Here is a 22,979-nt window from a genome sequence, read left to right as displayed (position 1 = left end):
TTTTTGTCTACATGGGTATGCTTAGGACTGACATCTTCTTGGAGTAGACTGTTTTTAAAATCTAACATGAAAGAGAAGCTTTGCAGTAAAACTGCCTTATGAAGAGATCTTGACTTGAATCTTAACTGGATGAATTCTAAATTCTCTTGCCTCTTTCCTAACTCAAAATTCTGACATACTTGGAAATCCCAAGGTAGTTTTCTACATGATCTCTCGAACACCATTTTATCTTTTCACCCATTACTATGGGGACCTAACATTAGAGAAGAATTCTGGAGCACATGGAAGGCTGAAGCACAGCCGTTGCTAATAATCATAGTAGTGGCTGCTGTTGAAGATCTGTGTTATGAAACACAATTTATCAAACACTCTTCTGGTATGGAAAGAAAGAAATGCTGCAGCACTTTTAAGACAATTTTTAAAATTTTTATCATGAGATTAAGTGGATATAACACCATTTCTTCAGATTCAGCACAAAGTGCAACATAGAAAGTGTAATAGGCTTCAGAAAGATGCAGATTATGTCCCCTACCCTCTCAGTTAACCATAAGTCGCAAGCAACTGACAAAAAATCAAAGAAATAATCAATAAAATCAATACTATAATAAAATAAAACCAGTTTTATATTACAGTGAAATTGTACTACTTTAAGTTAAATTTGTTTATCTGTTATAATTTCCTTTCAATGACTATATTGCAATATTAATATCAAGTCAATACAGAGTTTACAGTATAGTATATCTTGGATTATAGTATTAGAGCTACTTGAATAGTAATTCTTAAGCAACAAGAAACTACTATTGTCCGGCATCTACCAATCCCCATATGTGCCAGTTAACCGAGAGTCTACTGTAGAGCAGTAGTTCCCAATCTTTCCTTCTTCAGCTGTCAGGAATTGTGGGAGCTGAAATCCAAAATACCTGGAGAACCAGTGGTATAGAAAAAGGAATTTTCTCAGAATTTTGAACCCATTGAAACTGATTTCTGGTATGCAGTTTTATTACTTTCACATATCAACACTAACTGCCCACTGTAGGGATAGGAAAGACCTGTATCACCTCACGCAGCTCTCTGAGAATGTTGTAAGGCAAGGGACATTCTGAAGACTTTTACATTTCCATATTTCTATAACCTGTTTCATGCCCACAACTGTAGAAATATGCTTTATTACCTGGAGCTTTAATACCGGTATTGTTATCTGCTGCATCTGAAGCTCATGCTAAAACCAGTTAGTGTTAAAAGTGCTGCCCTGTTTTTCTCTCTCCCCCCTTCTTCCGTTTTGAGCTGGAAGAAACTAACACTGCTATTTCTTTGAAGTCTCTTTTGGGATGTAGCTTAATTTTTAAATTACCCTCCTCAATTGGGAACTGTCCTTTTCCCCTCTTTTGAGCTTAAGTTGCATTTGATTTTGTTTACTTAAAACATTGTTCATACACCACATTTTATACATGAACTCTCTCTAATAAATGTCACATGGTTAAAAATTTGGTATGAGATATTGTTTAACTTGGTGGCATTCTCTTATTTCAAAAAATGGCATTACATTTTCTAGTTCTGGCATTCCTTAAAACTTGTGCATCAAATCTCTTATCGTTGCAGTGGGTACCTGTTGCAGCATTTAGTTGAACAATCTGATTATAGACTTGTTTGCTGACGCTGACTTTGTAACTTGAGCATTCCAGCTTCAAGAAAGTACAATTCCAGTGTGTTTGATCATGTCAGAAGGCAATATTTCTAGGAATAATTGTTTGGATCCGAAGTTCCTTGAATGAAGTTTCATTCATCCTCTGTCCCTACAAAAGCCTGCGGAACTTTCTGGAATGATGCTCCGTGTTGGTTGGAGACAGAGTGCTGCAGCTGAAAAGAGGAGAAATTAGTGGAAACAACACTCCGCAACATGCAAATAGCTTATGTCAAAGTTTGGTTTTTCTTCTGGCAAGTAGATAATCTAACTTGAGACAAGTCTTCATTTTGGATTGAACAAAAGTGTGTGAAAGATTCCCTTCTTCCATCAAAGAACTTCGGCAACTAGTAGCCACATACAGTTGGGTTAGTGGCCACATTTCCCAGGTTAGGCAATGATTTGCAGGGTGAGTTGAGCATAGGTCATTGCTCAACATGGCTTCCTATATTAGAACAGCAGTGTCCCATTTATGAGTGTGATGCTGAATAATAATATAATAATAATAATAATAATAATAATAATAATAATAATAATAATAATAATAACAACTTTATACCTCGCCTCCATTTCCCCGCAGAGACTCAGGGCAGCTAACATGGGCCCAAGCCCAATTTCCACAATAAACAAAATACATTCACAATAAAACAGACATCATTGACATTACACATATTAAACCAACATTTTAATAACAATATAATGGTAAGTTAAACCACCAAATAAGAACAGTACATCAGGTTAAAATAAAAGGCTGGGCAATGGTGCAAAGAATGCATGATTAAAATCTCATGAGATAAATAAAAAGTGCTGTAGTAAAGAGGAGAAATAAGAATAAAGTAAATACTGTTTCACTCTGTGGCACCTGTCATGATCAGCATGGTAACAGTGGCCCACAAATTGAGAAGTGAAAGGTCTTACTATATATTACTCTACCAGCAATATAAATGCATGAATCTCACCCAGAATTAATAAACTTCTCCCAATACAATGTTCTGTATTGTTATACCAGTAGCGGACATGTGCTGAGCTTATACATAGGATGAGCTGAGTCACATCTTATTTGGATGTGTGATTCATTTTGTCCTACTAAGTGTCTCATCTTTGTCAGTGCAGATGGTTGTAGAAAGAAAAAAAACTGCATTGCTTGAACTAATTCACAATTTGCACTACAAAAACATTTCCTCAGGCCTGTATTTTGCAATATGTTGTCACTGCATAAACATTCTGTATCAGATAAATACATCCTCCGCTTACTCAAAGATCCCTATGCCGGCTTTTGAAGCACTCATGTGACTAGAGCTTTTACGTGTTTCTATTTTGGAGCTCATTGTGATGACATGACTTTAAAGCAGGAACGACTTTAGAAATGTAAGCTCAGCTGATCATCACTCTTTTTACATAGGAACAAATTTCTCATAAGTGGTACAGAAATCCAGTTGCAATTTGTTGGCTAAAAGTAACCTGTTATCTAAAAGCTCTTGCACAAATTGAAAAATTCCATTAGTATTTGGATAAAATAATCCAGAGGCGTTCTGCTGAGATTTAGAATTCCTAATGGACATTCATGAGGAAAAAGTCCTCAACTGTGCATCACATTATAATCCGTTGCTAAAACTTCAGTGAGTTTCAGAAGTTTTCCTCACCTTGTATAACATGGAAATCCTTTAGTTTTTGTGTAATGACCCAAAATAATTTAACTTGATTCTTTTAAAACAGAGTGGATGCACAATGAAGTTAGAATTTAGAAAAAATTAAGACTTTTTATTTTAGAAAAAATCATAAGTACATTTCATTAATGATATTTTAAAATAAATAAAAACATAAACATAGCTTAAAGCAAAACCTAGACATGATTTCCTAATTAAGTCATTAAGATACTGACCGCTGGAATTTTTTACTCATAGTTTAGCTTTCTAGAATGCCAGGTTAAAGCAGAAGATTAATATAAGATTAATTGAGTTCAGAGCATTATACTTTATTAGAGTGGATGGCTTTTCCTCCTGCAGAATCAAAAAAATGGCCTAGAAGAAAGCATTAGGATTGTAGGGAATGTTTCTTGTGTTTCCTTTGCTTCCCAGGAGAACATCTGCTGGGAAGAAGAGCTTCTCTCCATCACCAGTTCTCTGATTATTAGCTGGTTACAAACGTGGGAGATGGGATTTTTTTTTCAAGTATAGTAGAGTCTTGCTTATCCAACCTTCACTTACCCAACATTCCGTATTATCCAACGCAGTCTGCCTTTTAATAGTCAATGTTTTTGTAGTCAATGTTTTCAATGCATTGCGAGGTTTTGGTGCTAAATTCACAAATACAGTAATTACTGCTGTCTATTTGTCGATTTGTTATAAAACATTGTTTTGGTGCTTAATTTGTAAACTCATAACGTAATTTGACATTTAATAGGCTTTTCCTTAATCCCTCCTTATTATCCAGCATTTTCGCTTATCCAATGTTCTGCTGGCCTATTTATGTTGGATAAGCGAGACTACTAAGTTTGCTGTCCACAAGAAAGAGACCAAATTTAAGATGCTGGAAATATATTAATTTTATTCCCAAAATATTTCAGCCTGATTTTATGTTAGGGCCTTTAGAGGATATTTTAAAATATCGTGCAAGGATGATCTTCTCACAATACCTGGCCAATCAGTAGTCCGCAACTTCAGCCCAAAAAGATCAACCCAGAAAAGTGGTTTGAAGAGATGTGTGAAATATTTGGACACTGAACTACCCAAAACTGTTTCTGTTACATAACAAACCTAGAAAGTTGTTAACTCATTTCTGCCTCTGCATGATATAGTGAAAGAATACTTGACAGGGTCCATAAAGCTAGGATTTCTTTCAGTATGTTGAGGAGGGGTTTGACAACGACTATGAAGAGATCATTTGGTTTTTAGCATACATTTACCAAAAAAGCCTTGAACCAGAGCCATAGGCAACACTGAAGTAGTTATTCCAAATGAATTGTCCAAAGGAAATTCTGACATTCCGTATTTGATGAAAACAGGCCACCTTAGGTTAAAGATTTAGTGAATAAGATGGTTTTTCAAACTGATGCTGGCTTCTATCTTCTGTAATGCTTTGTTAGTAACATCCTTAGAAAACATTTCCCCATTGTCTTGCATGTTTGGAAGGATGCAGCACACCATGATCACATTAGCAACCACGTCTTTGACATCAGCAGAAGGACTTCCATCTTCAAAAGCTCTTTCTACATTCAGTCTCTCCCTGCTGTAAGAGTACTTTCTCCTGGGCCCTTTCTGGAGCATGGTAACATAACACATCAGTGGGGATGATAAACACACTGGATCACACAACCAACAACCTGATGCCAATGTGTCTCCCTGGGGAGAAATCTAGAATATGATTGTGTTATTATTTTGTCCAGGAAATTTGGCATTCGAAGCACTGAGTTGCTACAACACAAGCCAATGCCTTTAACTCCAAGCTGACTGTTGAAAGTCTATAGCTTCTGGTCACATCAGTGATTCTGTCTGCTACAAAGATAGACTGGTCCTTGTGAGCTTTTGAAGTCTCACTAAGACCTCAGTTTCTGGACTGCTATTTGTAAGAGCTGTGTTTTGGTTCTTGGTACATGAATGTGTAAGCGTCACAAAAGAATCTTCTGGAAAGCTTGTCCATCTGGTTAGTATCAACAGTGGCAAATTCTGTTGGTGACATAGCCAAATAGTGTCCAATCTGAGGGCAGGCTTTTACCACAGGGATATTTGTTTGTTTCTCATTCTCTAAAGAAAAATAAGAGCAAGGACATTAAGAACAATTTTGAAAAGGGAAACAAAAGTATGCTATAATTGGCAATAAAACAACTGTCAAGTTGTGTTCATGTATGACTTAAGTATGCTATCTGGTTTGTTTTGTAGCTATGGGGTCCAAATAGGCATACATCTGACTTATATTTGATCAAGTACTTTCCTTAACACATCTTAGCATCCTAAATTTTCCAGTTGATACTCTCTAATAGCTTATTTTGGAAATAACATCTTTGACATATTGTTTGTCTTTTACACTTAGTTTTGTAACGTATTTCATTTAAATAACTGGATAAATAAGTACCAAAAGTTTTCCTTACTCAGTGTGCCAGCCATGCTGTCAAAGAAAAGCCAGGATGTTTGAGATGGGCCATATCTTACAAAAGCAACATAATGGCTCTTCTCAATGCAGAGAACTGCAAACAAATCCAGTGTGGGCTGCTTAGCAGAAGGGCTGTTGGATTTCAGTTCTTTACCAGAATGCTTCAGTCTGGTCAAAGGAGAATGTGCCTGGGTGAAATAAACAGTGATTACAATCCTAATCCTGTCTCTTTCTCTCTATGACAATAGAATATATCAAAATCTTTGAGTTTTATCCAATACTGTCATGCCCATTGAAGAAAGCTGTACCACTCGTGGAAACTTTTTTCAGCTGTGAACAGGTGTCAAATCCCCTGAAGAAGGGTTTCATTTGAAGGCCTGGTTTATGTTGATGCTACTCTCAATTCAATTCAAGTTAAAACTTGTCTCTTCACCCAAGCTTTTGGGATAACCATAGCTTGATTTTCATACTATTTTAGCCTGCTGATTTCTATTCAGTTGCTTTATAATTAGCTTGTTCAATTGGCAATACTAAATATTAAAATATCTAGATACGGTAATTATGTTTAAGGAAGAAAGAGTTTAATTCTGATTGTTTGAGCCAGTGCTTAGCACAATGACATTGGGTTCAGTGTTCCTTCTGCTCTTTGTTCAAATTCTGTTAGCAGAACCCTGGCACCTCTTACAGTGTTTCCACTACCAAAATACTGAAAACAGTCCAACTTCTCTGATTTTGAGAAATTAAGTGAAGCATTATCACTTCCAATTCATGCTGGCCAGCTCTGGTAGTTTCAGCCTCCTTTGGTCTTTACAAATTCCTATGGCTGCCTTTGCACTGTAACTGGAAATCTTTGTCTCAGAGACATGTGTTTTTGTCTGAGATAATCTGAATGTCCTGTGTCCAATTTAGACTCTGGAAAGCTGATCTGTTTAGATATAATTTAGATTTCCCAGCAGTAAAAATTGGGTGGTTTCTGTGCATTCATATCATTATGTTTCTGGGAAGGTAGGAGGATATGCAAAATATGAAGCTGTGGAAAAAGACTTTCGTTGCCAATTGAAATCAATTTGTCACATTTCCAAAAGAAAAGCCAGACCAATAGCTAAGGATTTGATAAATTCTTCACAGGTCAGGCTGAGCAGGCCTTGGACTTGCAAAGTCTACTGTCTTTCTTTCTTTCTTTCTTAAAAACATGATACTCATTAATTAGAGAGAGTGGTGTGGAAGGCTTGGAGTTATTTATTTACTGCACTGAAAACTATGTTTCAGTTATTATGGAACAGGGATTCTACTGCAAAACTCAAAGTGGCTAGAGAGATGCATGGATAGTTTATCAAAAGCAACAAACTAATATTGCTGTTTCACAGGTAAAAAAAATAGAGGCTAAGAGATTAGCAGTCAATGTGTCCAGTCATAGTAGAGACTTGGTGGTGGTGTTTTAGTTTTGCTTTCTGTTGTTATATCAGCAGTCAGAACACCTAACAAGTATGCTGCAGATTCCCTAAGACAGCTATCAATCTGTCCAAATGTAGCTTTGGCTAGCCAAATATATAGACTACCACTCAAAGGTGGCAAAATGTGTTAAAGCACTGAGCCTACTAAACTTGCAGACCGAAAGGTTCCAGGTTCAAACCCCGGGAGCAGAGTGAGCGCCCGCTGTTAGCTCCAGCTACTGCCAACCTAGCCGTTCGAAAACATGCCAATGTGAGTAGATCAATAGGTACCGCTCTGGCGGGAAGGTAACGGCGCTCCATGCAGTCATGCCGGCGACATGATCTTGGAGGTGTCTACGGACAATGCCAGCTCTTCGGCTTAGAAATGGAGATGAGCACCAACCCCCAGAGTCAGACATGACTGGACTTAACGTCAGGGGAAACCTTTACCTTTACCTACTCAAAGAAAACATTGAACTGCCCCCTCCCCGAGGTCTGGTAGCAATATTTTCTCCTCTAATCCCACTGATATTATTTCCTTGCCCCTACCTTAGAAATGTTCCCAAATAATTTCATGTATTCTGGGTGCAGGCGGGTGTCAGGCTGGCACCATGAACATCCATATGAAGTCTTCCCACCACATACACAACACACAGGAGAAGCTACAAATAAGAAGAATTTAGGGTTAATATTAGGTTCTTTCTTAAAAATGGAAACATCTGTCTCATTCCTTTCACACCACTGGATAGCTGTCAATACTTGGTTGTGATACTAAAAAGGACTTTAAAACATCTATCTAGTGACAGAGGCCTAGTACTCTACAGCTTCCATATTTGTAAGTGAGACAAAATACTCACCTTCCATGATCAGGCACCTCCCAGCCTTGCCCACTGTAAATGACTTATCTATTCTGCTGTGTATGAATGATGCTGTAGTCTAATATTTAGAGGGCATCTAGTTTACTATTGTTCACTGCTGAACAAACATTTCATTCTGTGTTGTAACTCCATAGATATCACTTCTGCATGTTACTTTATCCTCACTTCCTAAACACCCAGAAAATCTTCATTATTTGTAAAATCAGAGGAAAGTGATAGTAACCATTATAAATTTGCAGATGGGAACAACATCAAAAATGTAACTAGTTTTTGGACTTCTTTACCTTGGTTTACCAAGTCTGTGAGGTCAAGATGCAGAGAAGGATACACCAGCGAAAACTTCTTATATGTCTTTCCAAATCTAGGCATCTGTAGGATGAAGCACGAAGGAATCTGGAATAGAAGTGTCTCTCTTTAAAAGTGTTTTAGGCATGCTAAAGCAGTTGGCTCAGGACAAAATATAAAAATTAAAAGTTATCTGTGTTTTGAGATGTTTAAAATATCAAAAATAAAGACATCTAGTTTGAAAAATTGTGGGGGTCTATGGATCTTAATAGATTTTATCTGTTTGACTGCACCTCCCATCTCCCCATAGTATTCCCTGGCTGAGGCCTATGAGAGTTCGTGTCCAACAGCATCTACATCATTGCCCGTAGCTATTAAATAATAATGAAATAGTGATTTGCGTTCAAATAGCAGGTCATCTACGGAACATCCACAGACAACCATTATATCTGACCTTCCATTTTCTGTATGTGGGTTGAGATTAATGGCAACCAAAGGAATATCATCAGATCAAATAAAATGAAACATTATAAAGTATTTTGAATGTTACAATGAAACATTACTACATACTGTTCTCGAAGCCTTAGGTTAGTCATCATTCCCAGAGCTTGGAATCGTTACATTTTTTTTACTACAGCATCCAGAATCTCTCAGAGGAAATCTGAGAACAACAACTCCAAAAAGAATTTTTTCCAAGCTCCGTTTATTCCCAACATGAGTGCAAGGAATCTCTGTAAGTCTCCCTTCCCCATGACTCTATTTTCCCACTGCATACTTTTCTAGCCCATCATCTTCCTTGATCTCTGGAAAGAATTGACTGAAAAAAGACAGAAGGTGCACATACACTATAGAATTAATGCACTTTGAGACCAGTTTAACTTCCCTGGCTCTATGATATGGGACTTGAAATTTTACCAGGTCTTTAACCTACTCTGCCAAAGGGGACTGGTACCTCATCCCAGGATTTCATAACACTGAGTTATGAAAGTTAAACTACAATCAAACTGCATTAACTTTATAGTTTAGATGCATCCTCAGAAAGGGCATTTCACTCAAATCAGGAAGGGGTAATCCCTAGCACAAATATGCACAATGTTGTCTGCAGTCACTGTGTACCTCATTCAGATGTAGACCGTAGGAGAGTAGAGACTGCTCCAGGAGTTGCTGCACAGTAGGTACTTTAACCGTTGCATTGTTCTCTGCAAGGATCTGATAGCAATTATACTTGAGGACTTCATTGTCTGCTCTACATTTTTCCAGAGAAGAAGGAATAGGAAAGTTGTTCAAAAGCATGTATTTTACCTACCTAAATATTCTAAAGGCAGCTGATTCCAGCTGATCAAGGAAGCAAATCAAGGTTCAGCCCTGGTTAGCATTTAGATGGGAGATTGGCAACAAGAAGGAACTGGCAAAACCACTTCTGAGTATTCCTTATGTAAGAAAACACTATGAAATTCATAGGTTTGCCATAAGGCAACAGGCAACTTTAAATCAGTACCTTCCACATATACTGGATTAAAATGCTCATCAACCGAGCATGCCTAGCAATTGTCCAATCTGAGGGAATGATGGGAGCTCTAGTCTGGCATAGGTAAAGGTTTCCCCTGACATTATCTCCAGTCGTGTCCAATTCTGGGGGTTGGTGCTCATCTCCATTTCTAAACCAAAGAGCTGGCTTTGTCCATTGATGCCTCCAAGGTCATTTGGCCGGCATGACTGCATGGAGTGCTGTTAACTTCCTGCCAGAGCGGTAACTATTGATCTACTCACATTTGCATGTTTTCAAACTGCTAGGTTGGCAGAAGCTGGAGCTAACAGCAGGCGCTCACTCCGCTCCCTGGATTTGAACCTGCGACCTTTTGGTCTGCAAGTTCAGCAGCTCAGTGCTTTAACACACTGCGCCACTGGGGGCTCCAGTCTGATATATAGCTGTAAGCAATTGTGGATCCCAATTTTGGGGGGTAAGGTGATATTATTATTATTATTATTATTATTATTATTATTATTATTATTACAATAATAGCAACAACTTTGAGGAGATGTATATAGGGCTGCCTCTATAGAAATGATCACACGCATGCACAGACATTCCAAGGAGACAGCAAAATACTGGAGCCACCCATTGCTCATTTTACTAATTAAGGCAAATCTGTGGGTTCCAGGGCTTGGCTTTGCCTTTTGCTGACACTGGGCAACCATGAGTTGGGTTACCAACTGACTGACAAATATAGACTTGTTTCTTATAGGTTGCCACAGATTGGATTTACCATATTCTAATTACAGCAGCTAGACTCCCCTCTTGCACTCCCCTCTTGGCTACACTTCTCTGTCTGCTCTGAGTTTCACCACAAGTAGCAGAATTGAGAACTAGAATTCACCATTCTCAAATGTTAGCATCCCTCACCATGATGAACTCTTACCTGATTTTGAGCAAGGGTTCTACAGCCAAGACTTCTCCTAGAAGGGCATTCAAGAATTCTTCTGGGTCTATAAAACAGAATAGCCATTAGAAGAGCATAATATGCTGAAATACTCTTTGAGCATTTATCATCTGCCTACTCCTCTGCTGTGGATATATTCTGCAGATATTTTAAAGTATTTGCACAATGGATCTGTATTTTTAAGGAAAGGTAGAGAACTAAGCACTGCATATGATGCAATTACCATAATACAACTAGTTAGAAATTAGTTTTCTCTGAGATTTGCACTCAGATGTAAAATCAAACAAAGATTTTGATTGAAAATTTGCATCAGGTCTCTCAATTTGCAGTGTGCTTCACATAAGAAAACAATGCTCGATAATGTTGAAAAATGCCAAGAAACCCCAATATATTCCCAAAATTTGAAAAATGGACATGCACAAAAATGCACAAACATATGTACATTGCTTATGCTGGTTTAGGGACTGTGGGAGCTACAGACCCAAACAGTATATTTTCCTAGCTTTCATAAAGATAGAATAAGATTGGTGGTGAAGGGGGAAAAGGGGTGGTTTGGAAAAGAATCTAGGAGATCAAGCTTGACAAGAGCTGTCCCTTGTTAAATACGGTATCATGCCACTATCACTCACCTTTTTCTTCTGTAATAAAACTGTCGCATCTCAGCAATTTCCTCAAGTTCATCACTTCATTGGCTCCCACATAACCATGTCTATGAAGATTCGAGAGATTTATGGCAGTTGTTATTCCCATGCATACTTAATAGGTAAGGTACAGCGAATGCCAGTTAGTAGATAATCCAGATCAACTAAGAGTACAGGCCATTCCTACTTGCTCACAGTTTAGGATTTAGTCATAGGAAGAGTGGAGAGTGCAGTGTCTGGGCATGATTTTGCAAGTACATGCCTTGCAGAGCTGGAAGAGTAGGCTGATATGTTTAAAAAAAAACTGAGAGAACAGGCAGTTGTTTGGACTACAAAAATTATCTCTATGAAAATTGCCACTTGAGTTCAGAAACTCTTGCTCATCTATGGCAAAACGCTTAGAAGTTGACTGTCTCATCTATCCTCCAATCTATCTTCTTTCTACCACTGCTCTAGTATATCAAAACAATTAAAATCTTTGAAAAATTATAGTCTGAATCACAACTCCAGACAGCACGGCCACTGGGGGCCCTTCCAAACAGACAACCCAGAATATCAAGGCAGAAAACCCCACAATATCTACTTTGAACTGGGTTATCCAAATCCACACTGCTATATTTTCCAGTTTAAAGCAGATAATGTGGGATTTTATTCAGTTGTGTGGAAGGGACCTGAGATTCTGAAAGCAGTAGCCCAGAACAACAAGCGTGTCCATGCTTTGAATAAGATAGTATTTTTCTCCACAAAAGGTTTTCCACTGTCAGTCAATAGCCATATCATTGAGCTTGTAAGTAAGAAATAACATTGAAAACATGAAAACCAAATCTTGTCATAAGAGTTAGGGCCACAGAGAAATGATGAAATGATGAAACTCACTGTCTCAAAGGCTGCACAATCTGCTCTCTCAGGATTTGCTGTGCTGTTTTGTCATCCACCTCAGTAGAATACAGGATGCCATCCAAGGCAGAGGAGAAACTGAATAAACTGCAATGGAAAAAACACATAACACATGATAAACCAATCAGCTGAAATATGAAATATGCTCATAGCTTCCATGAAGTTTAAAATGACAATCGCATACTGCTGTAAGCTGGTTGCAGCTGGTCTAACCATTGGGTTAACTTCAGATAATAACATCCTCCAGAGGACTTCTAGCAGCCTTGTCCAATTGGCCATTATTAATTAGGTGGGAGAAATTGTTTTCCTGAGATCCAAAAAAAATATTGTGTAATAAACAAGAAATTGCAGAACTAGACACCATCTTCCACGGACACTTGGCACACCTGAAGAGAGTTGTGTCTAGGTAGCAGGAGTTGCAGTGCCCCTGGATGCCCCTCATAGTGCCTTCCATCTTCTTGAGGACTTCCTGTTCCCAGACTGATGCAGCACTGACTTCTGCCAAGTATTGGTTCGGGTGATTGTTCTCTGGAAGAATAATTTGTAAATGTATCAGGCAGTGGGTTCTTTTATCAGCCCTATCTTTCTAAATTGTTGTTGTGGGCCTTCAAATTATTTCTGATTTATGGCAACCCTATCATGGGGTTTCCTGACACGATCTGTTCAGAGAGAGGTTGCATTTGCCTTCATCTTGCTTTTCTAAATATCATTCCCAAAATTGCATATCCCAGGATTCCACCAAATATTGCCATAGCAGTTAATATGAGTCATAAAGCTAGAAAGAGCCCTGAGAAACTTACTTAAATTAATAAATGATCTTTGTTACAGGGGGACAATATACTGGTATGGAGTCCTATAGTTGCACTATAACATTCTCTGTTACTGGAAGAGATTTGTGGGAGTTCCTTGTGTTGTTTGGGCAGCCATTTCTGACATGCTAAAGTTGCATCAACACAAAGGATGACCTTACTAGCCTCAAAATTAATGAGAATACAGTTATCTTTAAGATGAAGATTTATGTTGTAAATATTGTAAAAATTGAAAATATCAGGAGCTAGGGAAAGGAGGTAGCCCTCTACTCACACTCCTCACTGGCTCTCACCTTTCTTGTAAGATTCTTGGCTGATCTCTTGGCATCCAATGGAATGTGTAACATTGGAGCTAACAGCAATGATCTTGCTTGCATCAACCTTCAGTCTAGAATAGCGGTCACGGAGGGAAATAATCCCTGAATCCTGATGCAGTTTGAGAAACAAAGAAAAGAAGGATTAAGCAGGCATGTTTTGCAATTAATTCTTTAAAATCTATACTGTTGCTGTATGATAATACTGACTAAGCTTAGAAGCAATTCTACTTTTCCAAATTATATTACAAAATTAATAACAGTGATCATAACTTACAAAACAAGAGTGCAGATATGAAGAAGCTGCAATGCTACACACATACAATTTTTTGCTGTCCAGAAGGCTGTTGTACTGATGCTCACCCCTCAATAAACATACACATAACTGACATATGTATTGTATCCTCAGTTATAGAAACAACCAGTAACACATTGGTAAGAAATGTAATAATAATAATACTTTATTTTTCTATCCCACCTCCATTTCCCTGAAGGGACTTGGGGCGGCTAACATGGATACAAGCCCAGAAACAAAACATAAGCAGAATTAAAACATAAGTAAACAATATCAGCAAAATAGAAAATAAAACAGATTAAAAACACAATAATACAGTAAGCACAATAATAGCAAAATAAAATGGTATAAAACAAACATCACCAGTAATGGATGAAATGGGGGGGCGATCAGGTATATTGCTCTGTCCTACCCAGTGCCCTTATCTTCACCCACAGGGGAAATGTGGTCTTCAGGACCTTTCTCAAATTTGAATTTGGTCCCAGGGTGAGTTACAGATATTTAACTTGGGGTGGGCAGGAGTAAGAAATGTTAAGGCTTGTGCTCTGTATTAATTAGTCATTAAATCTATAGAGCTATCCCCTATTACTTGGGCATAAACTGTATTGAAGTTGATGGGATTTGTTTCTGAATAGACATGTATATGATACAATGTACTACAATTATATCAGCATAGCATCCAGAATATTGTTAAACCAGTCTGTTGAGGCCTCACCAGCAGCTCCACCTCAATAAGGAGCATCTTCAGCTCTCCATTGCCAGGCTTCCTGTGCTGTTCCCAGAAGCTTCTCACAATGCCGACTGCCACCACTCTATTGTATCTCACACGCACCACATCATAGATTTGCAGGCAGCAAATAGCAGAGAAAAGCCGCTCGTTGGAAAGCAGGTCATGCCTTTTTTGTGGGCTCTCAACAGTGAGTAAGAGTCCAGCTTCATGACAGCTGAGAGGTTTGATGTGACTACTCATCAGGGTTATGACAGGCCTTGATTTCAGGTCAACAATGCGACCCATGCTGTGTTTGTCCTCCAGAAAGTAACCTATACATCCCAAAGGGATCTTCTTTCGGCCTGCATGGATCTCTCGAGTGACAATAAAAGCCTCTTTTTTCTCAGCTGCAAACTGCATGGCTGGAATGGCACCTGTAAATACAGAAAATTGTGGTCAAAAAAGGTTGCTTCAAGGCTTTAAAAAGCTAAAACAAGAGATAACAAGTTTGCACCAGCTAGAATCTTGTTGGTGTCTCATGTCTAAAGATTCACTACAGAAGAAACTCCTGTTGGAGAGATGAGAAAACACTGGCAGGTTTTGAGAATTAATTGTCTGTTTTTTCCTTAGATTATTAGTAGAAATACATAGTATTTTTTCTGTAGGCATGTAAGAAAAATAGTTAATACTACATGTAAACCAATTACAAGGAAGTTGGACATCAACTTAATTTTTTTGTGTACCTATGTGTTTTGTGTTCATAGCTGAAAACTGTAATTGTTTTTGTGGTATCTTATGTTGCTTATGGTGGCACAGTGTGTTAAAGCGCTGAGCTGCTGAACTTGCGGACCAAAAGGTGCCAGTTCAAATCCTGGGAGCGGAATGAGCACCTGCTGTTAGCCCCTAGCAGTTCGAAAACATGCAAATGTGAGTAGATTAATAGGTACCGCTCCGGCGGGAAGGTAACGGTGCTCCATGGAGTCATGCCGGCCACATGACCTGTAGATGTCTATGGACAATGCCAGCTCTTCGGCTTAGAAATGGAGATGAGCACCAACCCCCAGAGTCGGTCACGACTGGACTTAACGTTAGGGGAAACCTTTACCTTTACCTTTATGTTGCTTTATTGGGTTATGTATTATATATATATGTTCTATGTTTTATTTTTACTATATCAATAAAAAGCTAAACCAAATCTACAAACTGCCTAGAATTCGATTGGTATCTTGTGCATTATTAGGTTCCCCTATAGAAACAATGTATTAAAGTAAAAGCTTTGTTCAAGGCTGAAGAAGCAGGATTCTAAGAGATACTCACAGGAACACCTCAGCAAGTGAGAGTCCAAAAGTGGCAGTCTAAAACTCAAAACCTCAAACCATGGCTGATACCGAATGAGAAATTCCCTCCTGGGCACACAGAAGACTGGGTGACTTGAGAGGCACTGAACAGACTGTGCTCTGGCACCACAAGATGCAGAGCCAACCTTAAGAAATGGGGCCACAAAGTGGAGTCCACAACATGCGAGTGTGGAGAAGAGCAAACCACAGACCACCTATTACAATGCAATCTGAGCCCTTCCACAAGCACAATGGAGGACCTTCTTATAGCAAAACCAGAGGCACTCCATGTGGCCAGCTATTGGTCAAAGGACATTTAGTATAATGCCAAGTATTTAACTTTGCTTGTGTTTTTAAATACAGTAGAGCCTCACTTATCCAAGCCTCTGGATAATCCAAGCCATTTTTGTAGTCAATGCTTTCAATATATCGTGATATTTTGGTGCTAAATTCGTAAATACAGTAATTACAATATAACATTACTGCGTATTGAACTACTTTTTCTGTCAAATTTGTTGTATAACATGAAGTTTTGGTGCTTAATTTGTAAAATCATAACCTAATTTGATGTTTAATAGTCTTTTCCTTAATCCCTCCTTATTATCCAAGATATTCACTTATCCAAGCTTCTGCCAGCCCGTTTAGCTTGGATAAGTGAGACTCTACTGTACATTACAACTGTCAGGCATGTAGTGGGGGGAGGGGGCTTGAGGGGCTTCAGCCCCCCCCCCCGAAATTCTCAGGGTGGTCTGCGAGAAGGCCTTACATTTATTATTTAAACTGTTATGTTTATTCATATCATGATCTGATCACCATGCTCAATATATCCCATATGCATGGGGGTATTTGGATAATGATACAAAAGGTTTGCTAGGGTAGATCCTCTCTCACTCTGACTCAGCCCCCCCCCAATCAACCCCCCCCCCCCAAAATCAAAATCCTGGCTATGGGCCTGACAAGTGTACCCTCAGATTGCTTCTGATACGATAAACATATAACCTGTACATCAGTGCTAGTTCTTTCATTAGGCAGACTCATGCAACCACCTCAGGTGGCCAATGTTTGGGGACAGCAGTGACAGACCCAACAGCCATTCTTCCAGAGCCTCCTTGCCATTGTTCTCTGTAGGGAGACAGAGCTGTTTGTGACACAAAAGCTCATCCTGTATCATCTTAAGTGTGATTAACTCTGTCCCACTGCAAACATGGAATGAAGTTCAGCTCATGTTTGAATACAGAAAAACCAGTAACTTACCCTTTACCTTAGGAGGAAAGATGTTTTGATTCTGCCTCATAGATCTTCTGTACCACACTGTGATAGACTGCAGTTTTGGTTTCTCCTAAACTGATACCTGTACAATACAGTCACAAATAATTTGTATGAATGCAGGACTTCTAAACCAAGATTATGAAATTCCCCAGGTCAGCATTCAGCAAACTGCTTCAGTTGCCTCAGTTCTTTAAATGCTGGAAATCAGTAGTAGTTGTTTTTGTATGCTATCAAATCATTTCCAACTTATGGTGACCTTAAGGTGAACCTATCATAGGTTTTTAGCCAGACTTGTTTGGGGTCCGGGGGTTGCCTTCTTCTGAGGCTGAGTGGGACTTGCCCAAGGCCACCCAGTGGGTTTCATGGCCAAGTAGAGAATCAAACCTTTGTCTCCAGAGTCATAGTCTTTTATATCTTTGCCCCTTCAGTCCAATGCTCAAACCATTACACCATGCTAGATATTTGAAGACAAGTGACCACAGGATTTTTAATAACATTGTAATTGCATTTTGATATTAAAGTAGTTTTCGTTCACATTTTAGCTCAAGCTGGTTGTTTGCCTGCATGCTTACTTGCTTGTTCTTTCTTTCTAATATTCAGCAGGAAACTAAATACATAAATGTTAGGAAAAACATACAAATTTCTTGACTTCATTTTTATTTTTTAAATCAAATCTTTCCATTCTACTATCTGCCCTTCCTTAACTCTATAAAGCAGAACTTTACCTACCTGGACTGGAAGGGATCCTATTTCTGGTCTGTCTGTTACTGTTAAAAGCCTGATTTGCAGTTTTTATAAATAGTACCAAGGGTGTGCCTTGCCTCTTGCGTAGCAGGACAGGACACCCTCCAGGGTGGATTCTAAAAGACAACGCAATTCTGGCATAGTTACACTCTTGATATGAGACCCATATTACTTTTGAATCAATGCTGTAAGTTATTTGCAATGTTGAAATACTTAACAAGATTCATATGTGAGTATGGCCGTGCAGAATCTCCCCCTACCTTGCTTTACAGAACCAGAGATTTTCCACTTGGCAAACTTTGCATCTTTTCTCTCTTAATTACCAGTTTTTTACTTTTTTGGATCACAACGTTCAGATTCTAGCTGCATCATACCCAAACCAAGCACTTGGTGCAGAGGGAGCAAATGCCATGCCAGATACAGATGTAGAGATTAGAGTCTAGATTCGAAGTCTAGATTTAAATTCTTACTTTGAGTGGATCTGCACTGTAGAACTAATGCAGGCTGTCACCACTTTAACTGCATTGGCTCAGGGTGATGTAATCATGAGAGCTGTAGTTTGGTGAGGCCCCAGTGCTCTTTGGCAGAAAAGTCTAAAGATCTTGCAAAACTACAGCTTCCATGATTCCACAGCATTGAGTAATGCAGTTAAAGCAGTGTCAACTTGTATCAGTTCTGCAATGTAGATGCATCTTCATTCATAAAGACCACCAAATGACTTTAGATCTGGCTCAGTCTTTCAGTGCAATGTCTGGTAATATAGTAAATAAAATTGTAGCCTGAACCTTTATTAATTTTAGGTACCCTGTAGCACACATAAAAAAACAGAACTTGAAAAGTTACTTTTTAGATTCTAATAAACATGTAGGTTTTGAGAATCTGGGATTTATTGTCCAAAAAGTAACTTTTTCCCAAGCTCTCCAAGAAAGCAATGTTAAACAGGTGAACTTCTTATTTCACATTAGTTCTGCTTGACCTAGGTGCTGTTCTGCTAGTTTATTTCCTGTTCTGAATCATCTAATCCTCATCTCAAAGGTGTGTTATTGTACAAAGAATTAAAAAAAATAGAGACTCCAGAATTTCTCCATGGAAACCAACATATTTGCAAGACAAAGTCATGACTGACAATCAACCTCTAGGCCAATTCTATGTAAGATATGTTAATTCAGAGAATTTGCACTTATGTAACTCTAAAAACAACACCACACAATACCAGTTCAGATAATTATTGTTTATGGTAGCCTCATTCTGTCAGATTCATCAGAGATTGTGCATTATGTTCCATTGGGTGCATATATGATATTCTGTAATTGCATCAGTAATAAAGAAGCAGGTCATATAAAAACAGAAATATTGTGTGCACACTGAAATTGTTGCTGTTGAAAATATTATTGATGTATTTCTTATTTTTAGCTATATTTTTCTACTCCCTCTCCTCCTCTTTTTACCTTCACAACAATAATGAAAGAAAAGTGAGTAGCCTAAGGTCACCCATTACATTTCATGGTTCCATTGGGGACTTGAACTTGGATCTCCAAAGTCCCAGCTATAGTGCTCTATTATCCTACTGTATCTCCCATTAGTCAGTCCTTCACGTTCACTAGAATTTGGGGCACAAGACCCGCATGAAAGTAAAAAAAATCTGTGAATAAAAAATTGCTATTTTTTTAACCTGAGAGAACATTTTGTAGGAATTTTTCAAACCTCTAGCATGAGACTATGGTAAACTTCTGCTGGAAGCTGACCATACATTTGCACTGGAGGATCTAGAGAGATGTTCTCACTAGAAATGCACAGGTCTTCAAGCATGATGAAAGATGTTGACTATGGAATTCTACTGGAGAACTGACATTCCTAGAAAGAACATTTTAAATTCAATCCATGAAAAACAAAATTTACAAAAGTCAACCCTGCAAATATGGTGGACCAACTATATTGCGTGTGTTCACTTTCCTAGTGAGATTTCCATCAACATCAAGGTTACAGCGCCACAAACTTTGTATGATATACACTGTAAAGGGGTAGACAGGATGAACGATAGAGCAAAACTAGTTTTGGTAGCCCTCTTGCTATTGCTTAGTTTCAAAATGTTGATTTTGTGCAAAACTGAACATGGAATGGACCACGTGGTGTGATGTATGTCCTTCAAAGGTTTTGAATTTTATTTCCCAAGAACATGAGCCTCCATGGCTAATGGCCAAAGACTCAGAAAATGTCTGAAACATCAAACAGAACAAAATTCATCCCCTTTCCCTGTATTTACAGTCATATATCCTCAGAGGAGTTTCCTGTTCCCTTTTGTAAGAAAAAAAAATCCCCTGGCTACCTCTCTCTGCATTCTTCACACGGTATGGTCATGGTGGCTGCCAGATTCTGGGAGTCACAGTCCTCAAAAGTAACTTTTCAAAACTCTCTTCACATTTGGAAGGAGAGTCTGTGTCCTGCATACAGTTTCTCATGTATACAAGGTCAATTGACATGAAGGTGATTTAAAAGCCAGCAAAGGTCTAGTCAAAACTCTTCTTGGAAAACATTCTAATTGGGCAAGCCATTACAACTTGAGGCCAAACTAATATATTACATTTTACCTTTATGGGTTTCATTAGTTTTTAACTGCACATTTGATGAGTATGTTGTAACCTACTGTAACCTATTAATGGTTCTGAGATGAGACCAGTATATAGCAGTAAATTTTGGATTTTGGCAGCAGTGTAGCAACACCCGTCTGAAGACACCAAGTACGGACACTTCTGTTAATCTAAAATAGGCATGGGCAAACTTGGGGCCTCCAGGTGTTTTGGATTTCAACTCCCACAATTCCTAACAGCCTACCAGGAGTGGTTGAGGTCCAAACCACTGGAGGGCTCACGTTTGCTCATGCCTGCCCTTGACCCATATCAGCCCTCTCCCTAAGAAGATGTGAGGAGAATGTGTTGGAAATAGCAACCTCCCAAGCCTTTCATTATTTGTTAATGCATTTGCTAGCCTATACTGTATTCTATGTGTGTGTTGATTTGCCAGTTTGACTGTACCTCTTTAGTGTGGGAGGGGTTAAGGACATGTGATTGTACTGAGCATGTTCAGACTCAGGACTCCATTTTTCTATTCTGTCTGCTTTACACCTCAGTGGAGGTGGATGCATGTTGCTGTTTGGACTTCAGTAGAGATATGTGACTTATGGACTTCAGTGAGTACAACTATACCTAAAGACTATGGACTATTGATAGACTAAGAATGATACCCTGTGTACTCACATAGAGAACTACAGCTTATATATAACTGAACTTTAATAAGAAATGGTGAAATAATACAAGATGTTCGTGAATAAACAAGATATGTTGTTTTTAAAAGAAGACTTGTTTCTTTTATCTCTGAGTGCATATTTTAAACTAAGAGGTTTCAAGGGAGTGTATATCTTTTGGGCAACTTCAAAGAAACTGTTGCGATATGTAAGAAGTCATTTAATGTGTGTCAACTGCGAAATAAGATGCATGAAGCTGATTGATTGAGCCATGTCTGATGAGCTGGTAAGCCTGGGAGTTTTTGATACTGTTGCAATTTTGTTCAGGCCTGAGTTAAGCAGGTGCAGAGTGACAGTTGGAAGAAAGAAGCAGAGAGAGAGAGAGAGACAGAGTTTGAAGTGTGCTCTTGCTTCATGAGCTACTGGAAAGAATTTATCCACCTGGAAAAGGAAAGACTATTTTAAATCTCTCATAAAAGTTGGTACAACTGAGCACATTATACATATGTTGTTCTGGATTTAAGAAGAATAAATAGTTTGTTCTTCATTGTTCACCTGCGTGGCACATATCTTCTTTCTCTGGCAAAGCGGTGTGTGGAATACACATTTGATTTTTCATTATGTCACAGAAACAACCATCCTCTGCTAACCAAATATATTTTTGTAGTGCCATGTTGTTGTCCTGGGCAGTTCAAAGACATGGTCCTTCAGTTTAACACCTGAGTTCCCTGTGTGCCATTACATGAATGCTTATGAATATCACTTGCTCAAAGGGTTGACTTCTCAAACGAGTCGTCCTTTTCTTGACCAGTGGTTTTCAGAAGGTTCATGGAGATTCACATTTGCCAAAGGAATCTGACATCATTTTTCTTTTTCAGTAAGGTTATGATTGCCAAAGGGATATGTGCCCAGAGACGATGACTTCTTTATTCGGTCAGTCGATTCTGACTCTTCGTGACCTAGTGGACCAGTTTCTGCCAGAGCTCCCTGTCATCCGTCGCCGCCCCCAGTTCCTTCAAGTTCATGCCAGTAACTTCAAGGATACCGTCCATCCATCTTGCCCTTGGTCAACCTCTCTTCCTTTTTCCTTCCACTTTCCTCAGTATCATGATCTTTTCCAAGCTTTCCTGTCTTATCATGATGTGGCCAAAATACTTCAATTTTACCTCTAATATCCTTCCCTCCTCCTGACAAACCTAGCAGTTCGAAAACATACAAATGTGAGTGAATCAATAGGTACCGTTCCGGTGGGAAGGTAACGGCACTCTATGCAGTCATGCCGGCCACATGACCTTGGAGGTGTGTCTACGGACAACGCCGGCTACTTTGGCTTACCATTTATGTGTTTTAAATGCATTTTTTATCCTGTATTTTTGTTTTAATTGATATATTGCATTACTATTTTATCTTTTTATAGTGTGATTTGTATTATGTTGCCTATCTTTTGTTCTATGTAAGCCACCCCGAGTCCCCACGGGGAGATGGCAGCGGGGTATAAATAAAGTTTTATTATTATTTTATTATTTATTATTAGAAATGGAGATGAGCACCAACCCCCAGAGTCGGTCACGGCTGGACTTAACGTCAGGGGAAAACCTTTACCCTATCCTTCCTTCCAGTGAGTAGCCGGGCATTATTTCCTGGAGGATGGACTGGCTGGATCTCCTTGCGGTCCAAGGCTGTCTCAGGATTTTCCTCCAGCACTAAAGTTATTATTTATTATTATTATTAACAGTATTTATATTCCGCCAGGGCCGGCCCCACTATTGAGGCACCTGACGCCGCCGCCTCGGGCGCAGGCCCGGGGGGGCGCCGTCAGGCTGGGCGGGAGGCGGGGCACCGCCCTGACGGTGCCCCGCCTCCCGCCCAGTGCGCCCTGGCCCGTCTGGCCTTTTCTAGCTGGCCAGACTGCAGCG

General features: G+C 39.0%; 1 protein-coding gene across 1 annotated transcript; it reads right to left on the bottom strand.

The window, feature by feature from the left end:
* Window positions 1-2,349: 2,349 nt before the first annotated feature.
* Window positions 2,350-22,904, bottom strand: LOC103278756 (ubiquitin carboxyl-terminal hydrolase CYLD). Its single transcript, XM_062978811.1, has 12 exons — window positions 17,064-22,904; window positions 14,479-14,906; window positions 13,448-13,580; window positions 12,732-12,873; window positions 12,325-12,432; window positions 11,437-11,516; window positions 10,787-10,853; window positions 9,483-9,612; window positions 8,366-8,474; window positions 7,753-7,865; window positions 5,769-5,958; window positions 2,350-5,424 (listed from the first exon to the last, which is right to left on the bottom strand). Exons 1-12 carry the CDS (start codon window positions 17,101-17,103, stop codon window positions 5,240-5,242), a joined length of 1,725 nt encoding a protein of 574 aa, XP_062834881.1. The 5' UTR covers window positions 17,104-22,904; the 3' UTR covers window positions 2,350-5,239.
* Between the last annotated feature and the right edge of the window lie 75 nt (window positions 22,905-22,979).

Source organism: Anolis carolinensis, chromosome 4, assembly GCF_035594765.1.
Source record: "Anolis carolinensis isolate JA03-04 chromosome 4, rAnoCar3.1.pri, whole genome shotgun sequence".
Lineage (NCBI taxonomy): Eukaryota > Metazoa > Chordata > Lepidosauria > Squamata > Dactyloidae > Anolis > Anolis carolinensis.
The sequence above is the reverse complement of the archived record's forward strand: the minus strand, read 5'-3'. Positions and strand labels throughout refer to the sequence as shown.

Coding starts and splice junctions, on each gene's coding strand:
- LOC103278756 (XM_062978811.1), bottom strand. CDS start 17,103: ATGAGGCAGAATCAAAACATCTTTCCTCCTAAGGTAAAGG. Junction 11,517..12,324: donor ATTGTGCAGCCTTTGAGACA/GTGAGTTTCATC, acceptor GAATCTTCATAG/ACATGGTTATGTGGGAGCCA. Junction 5,425..5,768: donor CAGCATGGCTGGCACACTGA/GTAAGGAAAACT, acceptor ATTTTTCTTTAG/AGAATGAGAAACAAACAAAT.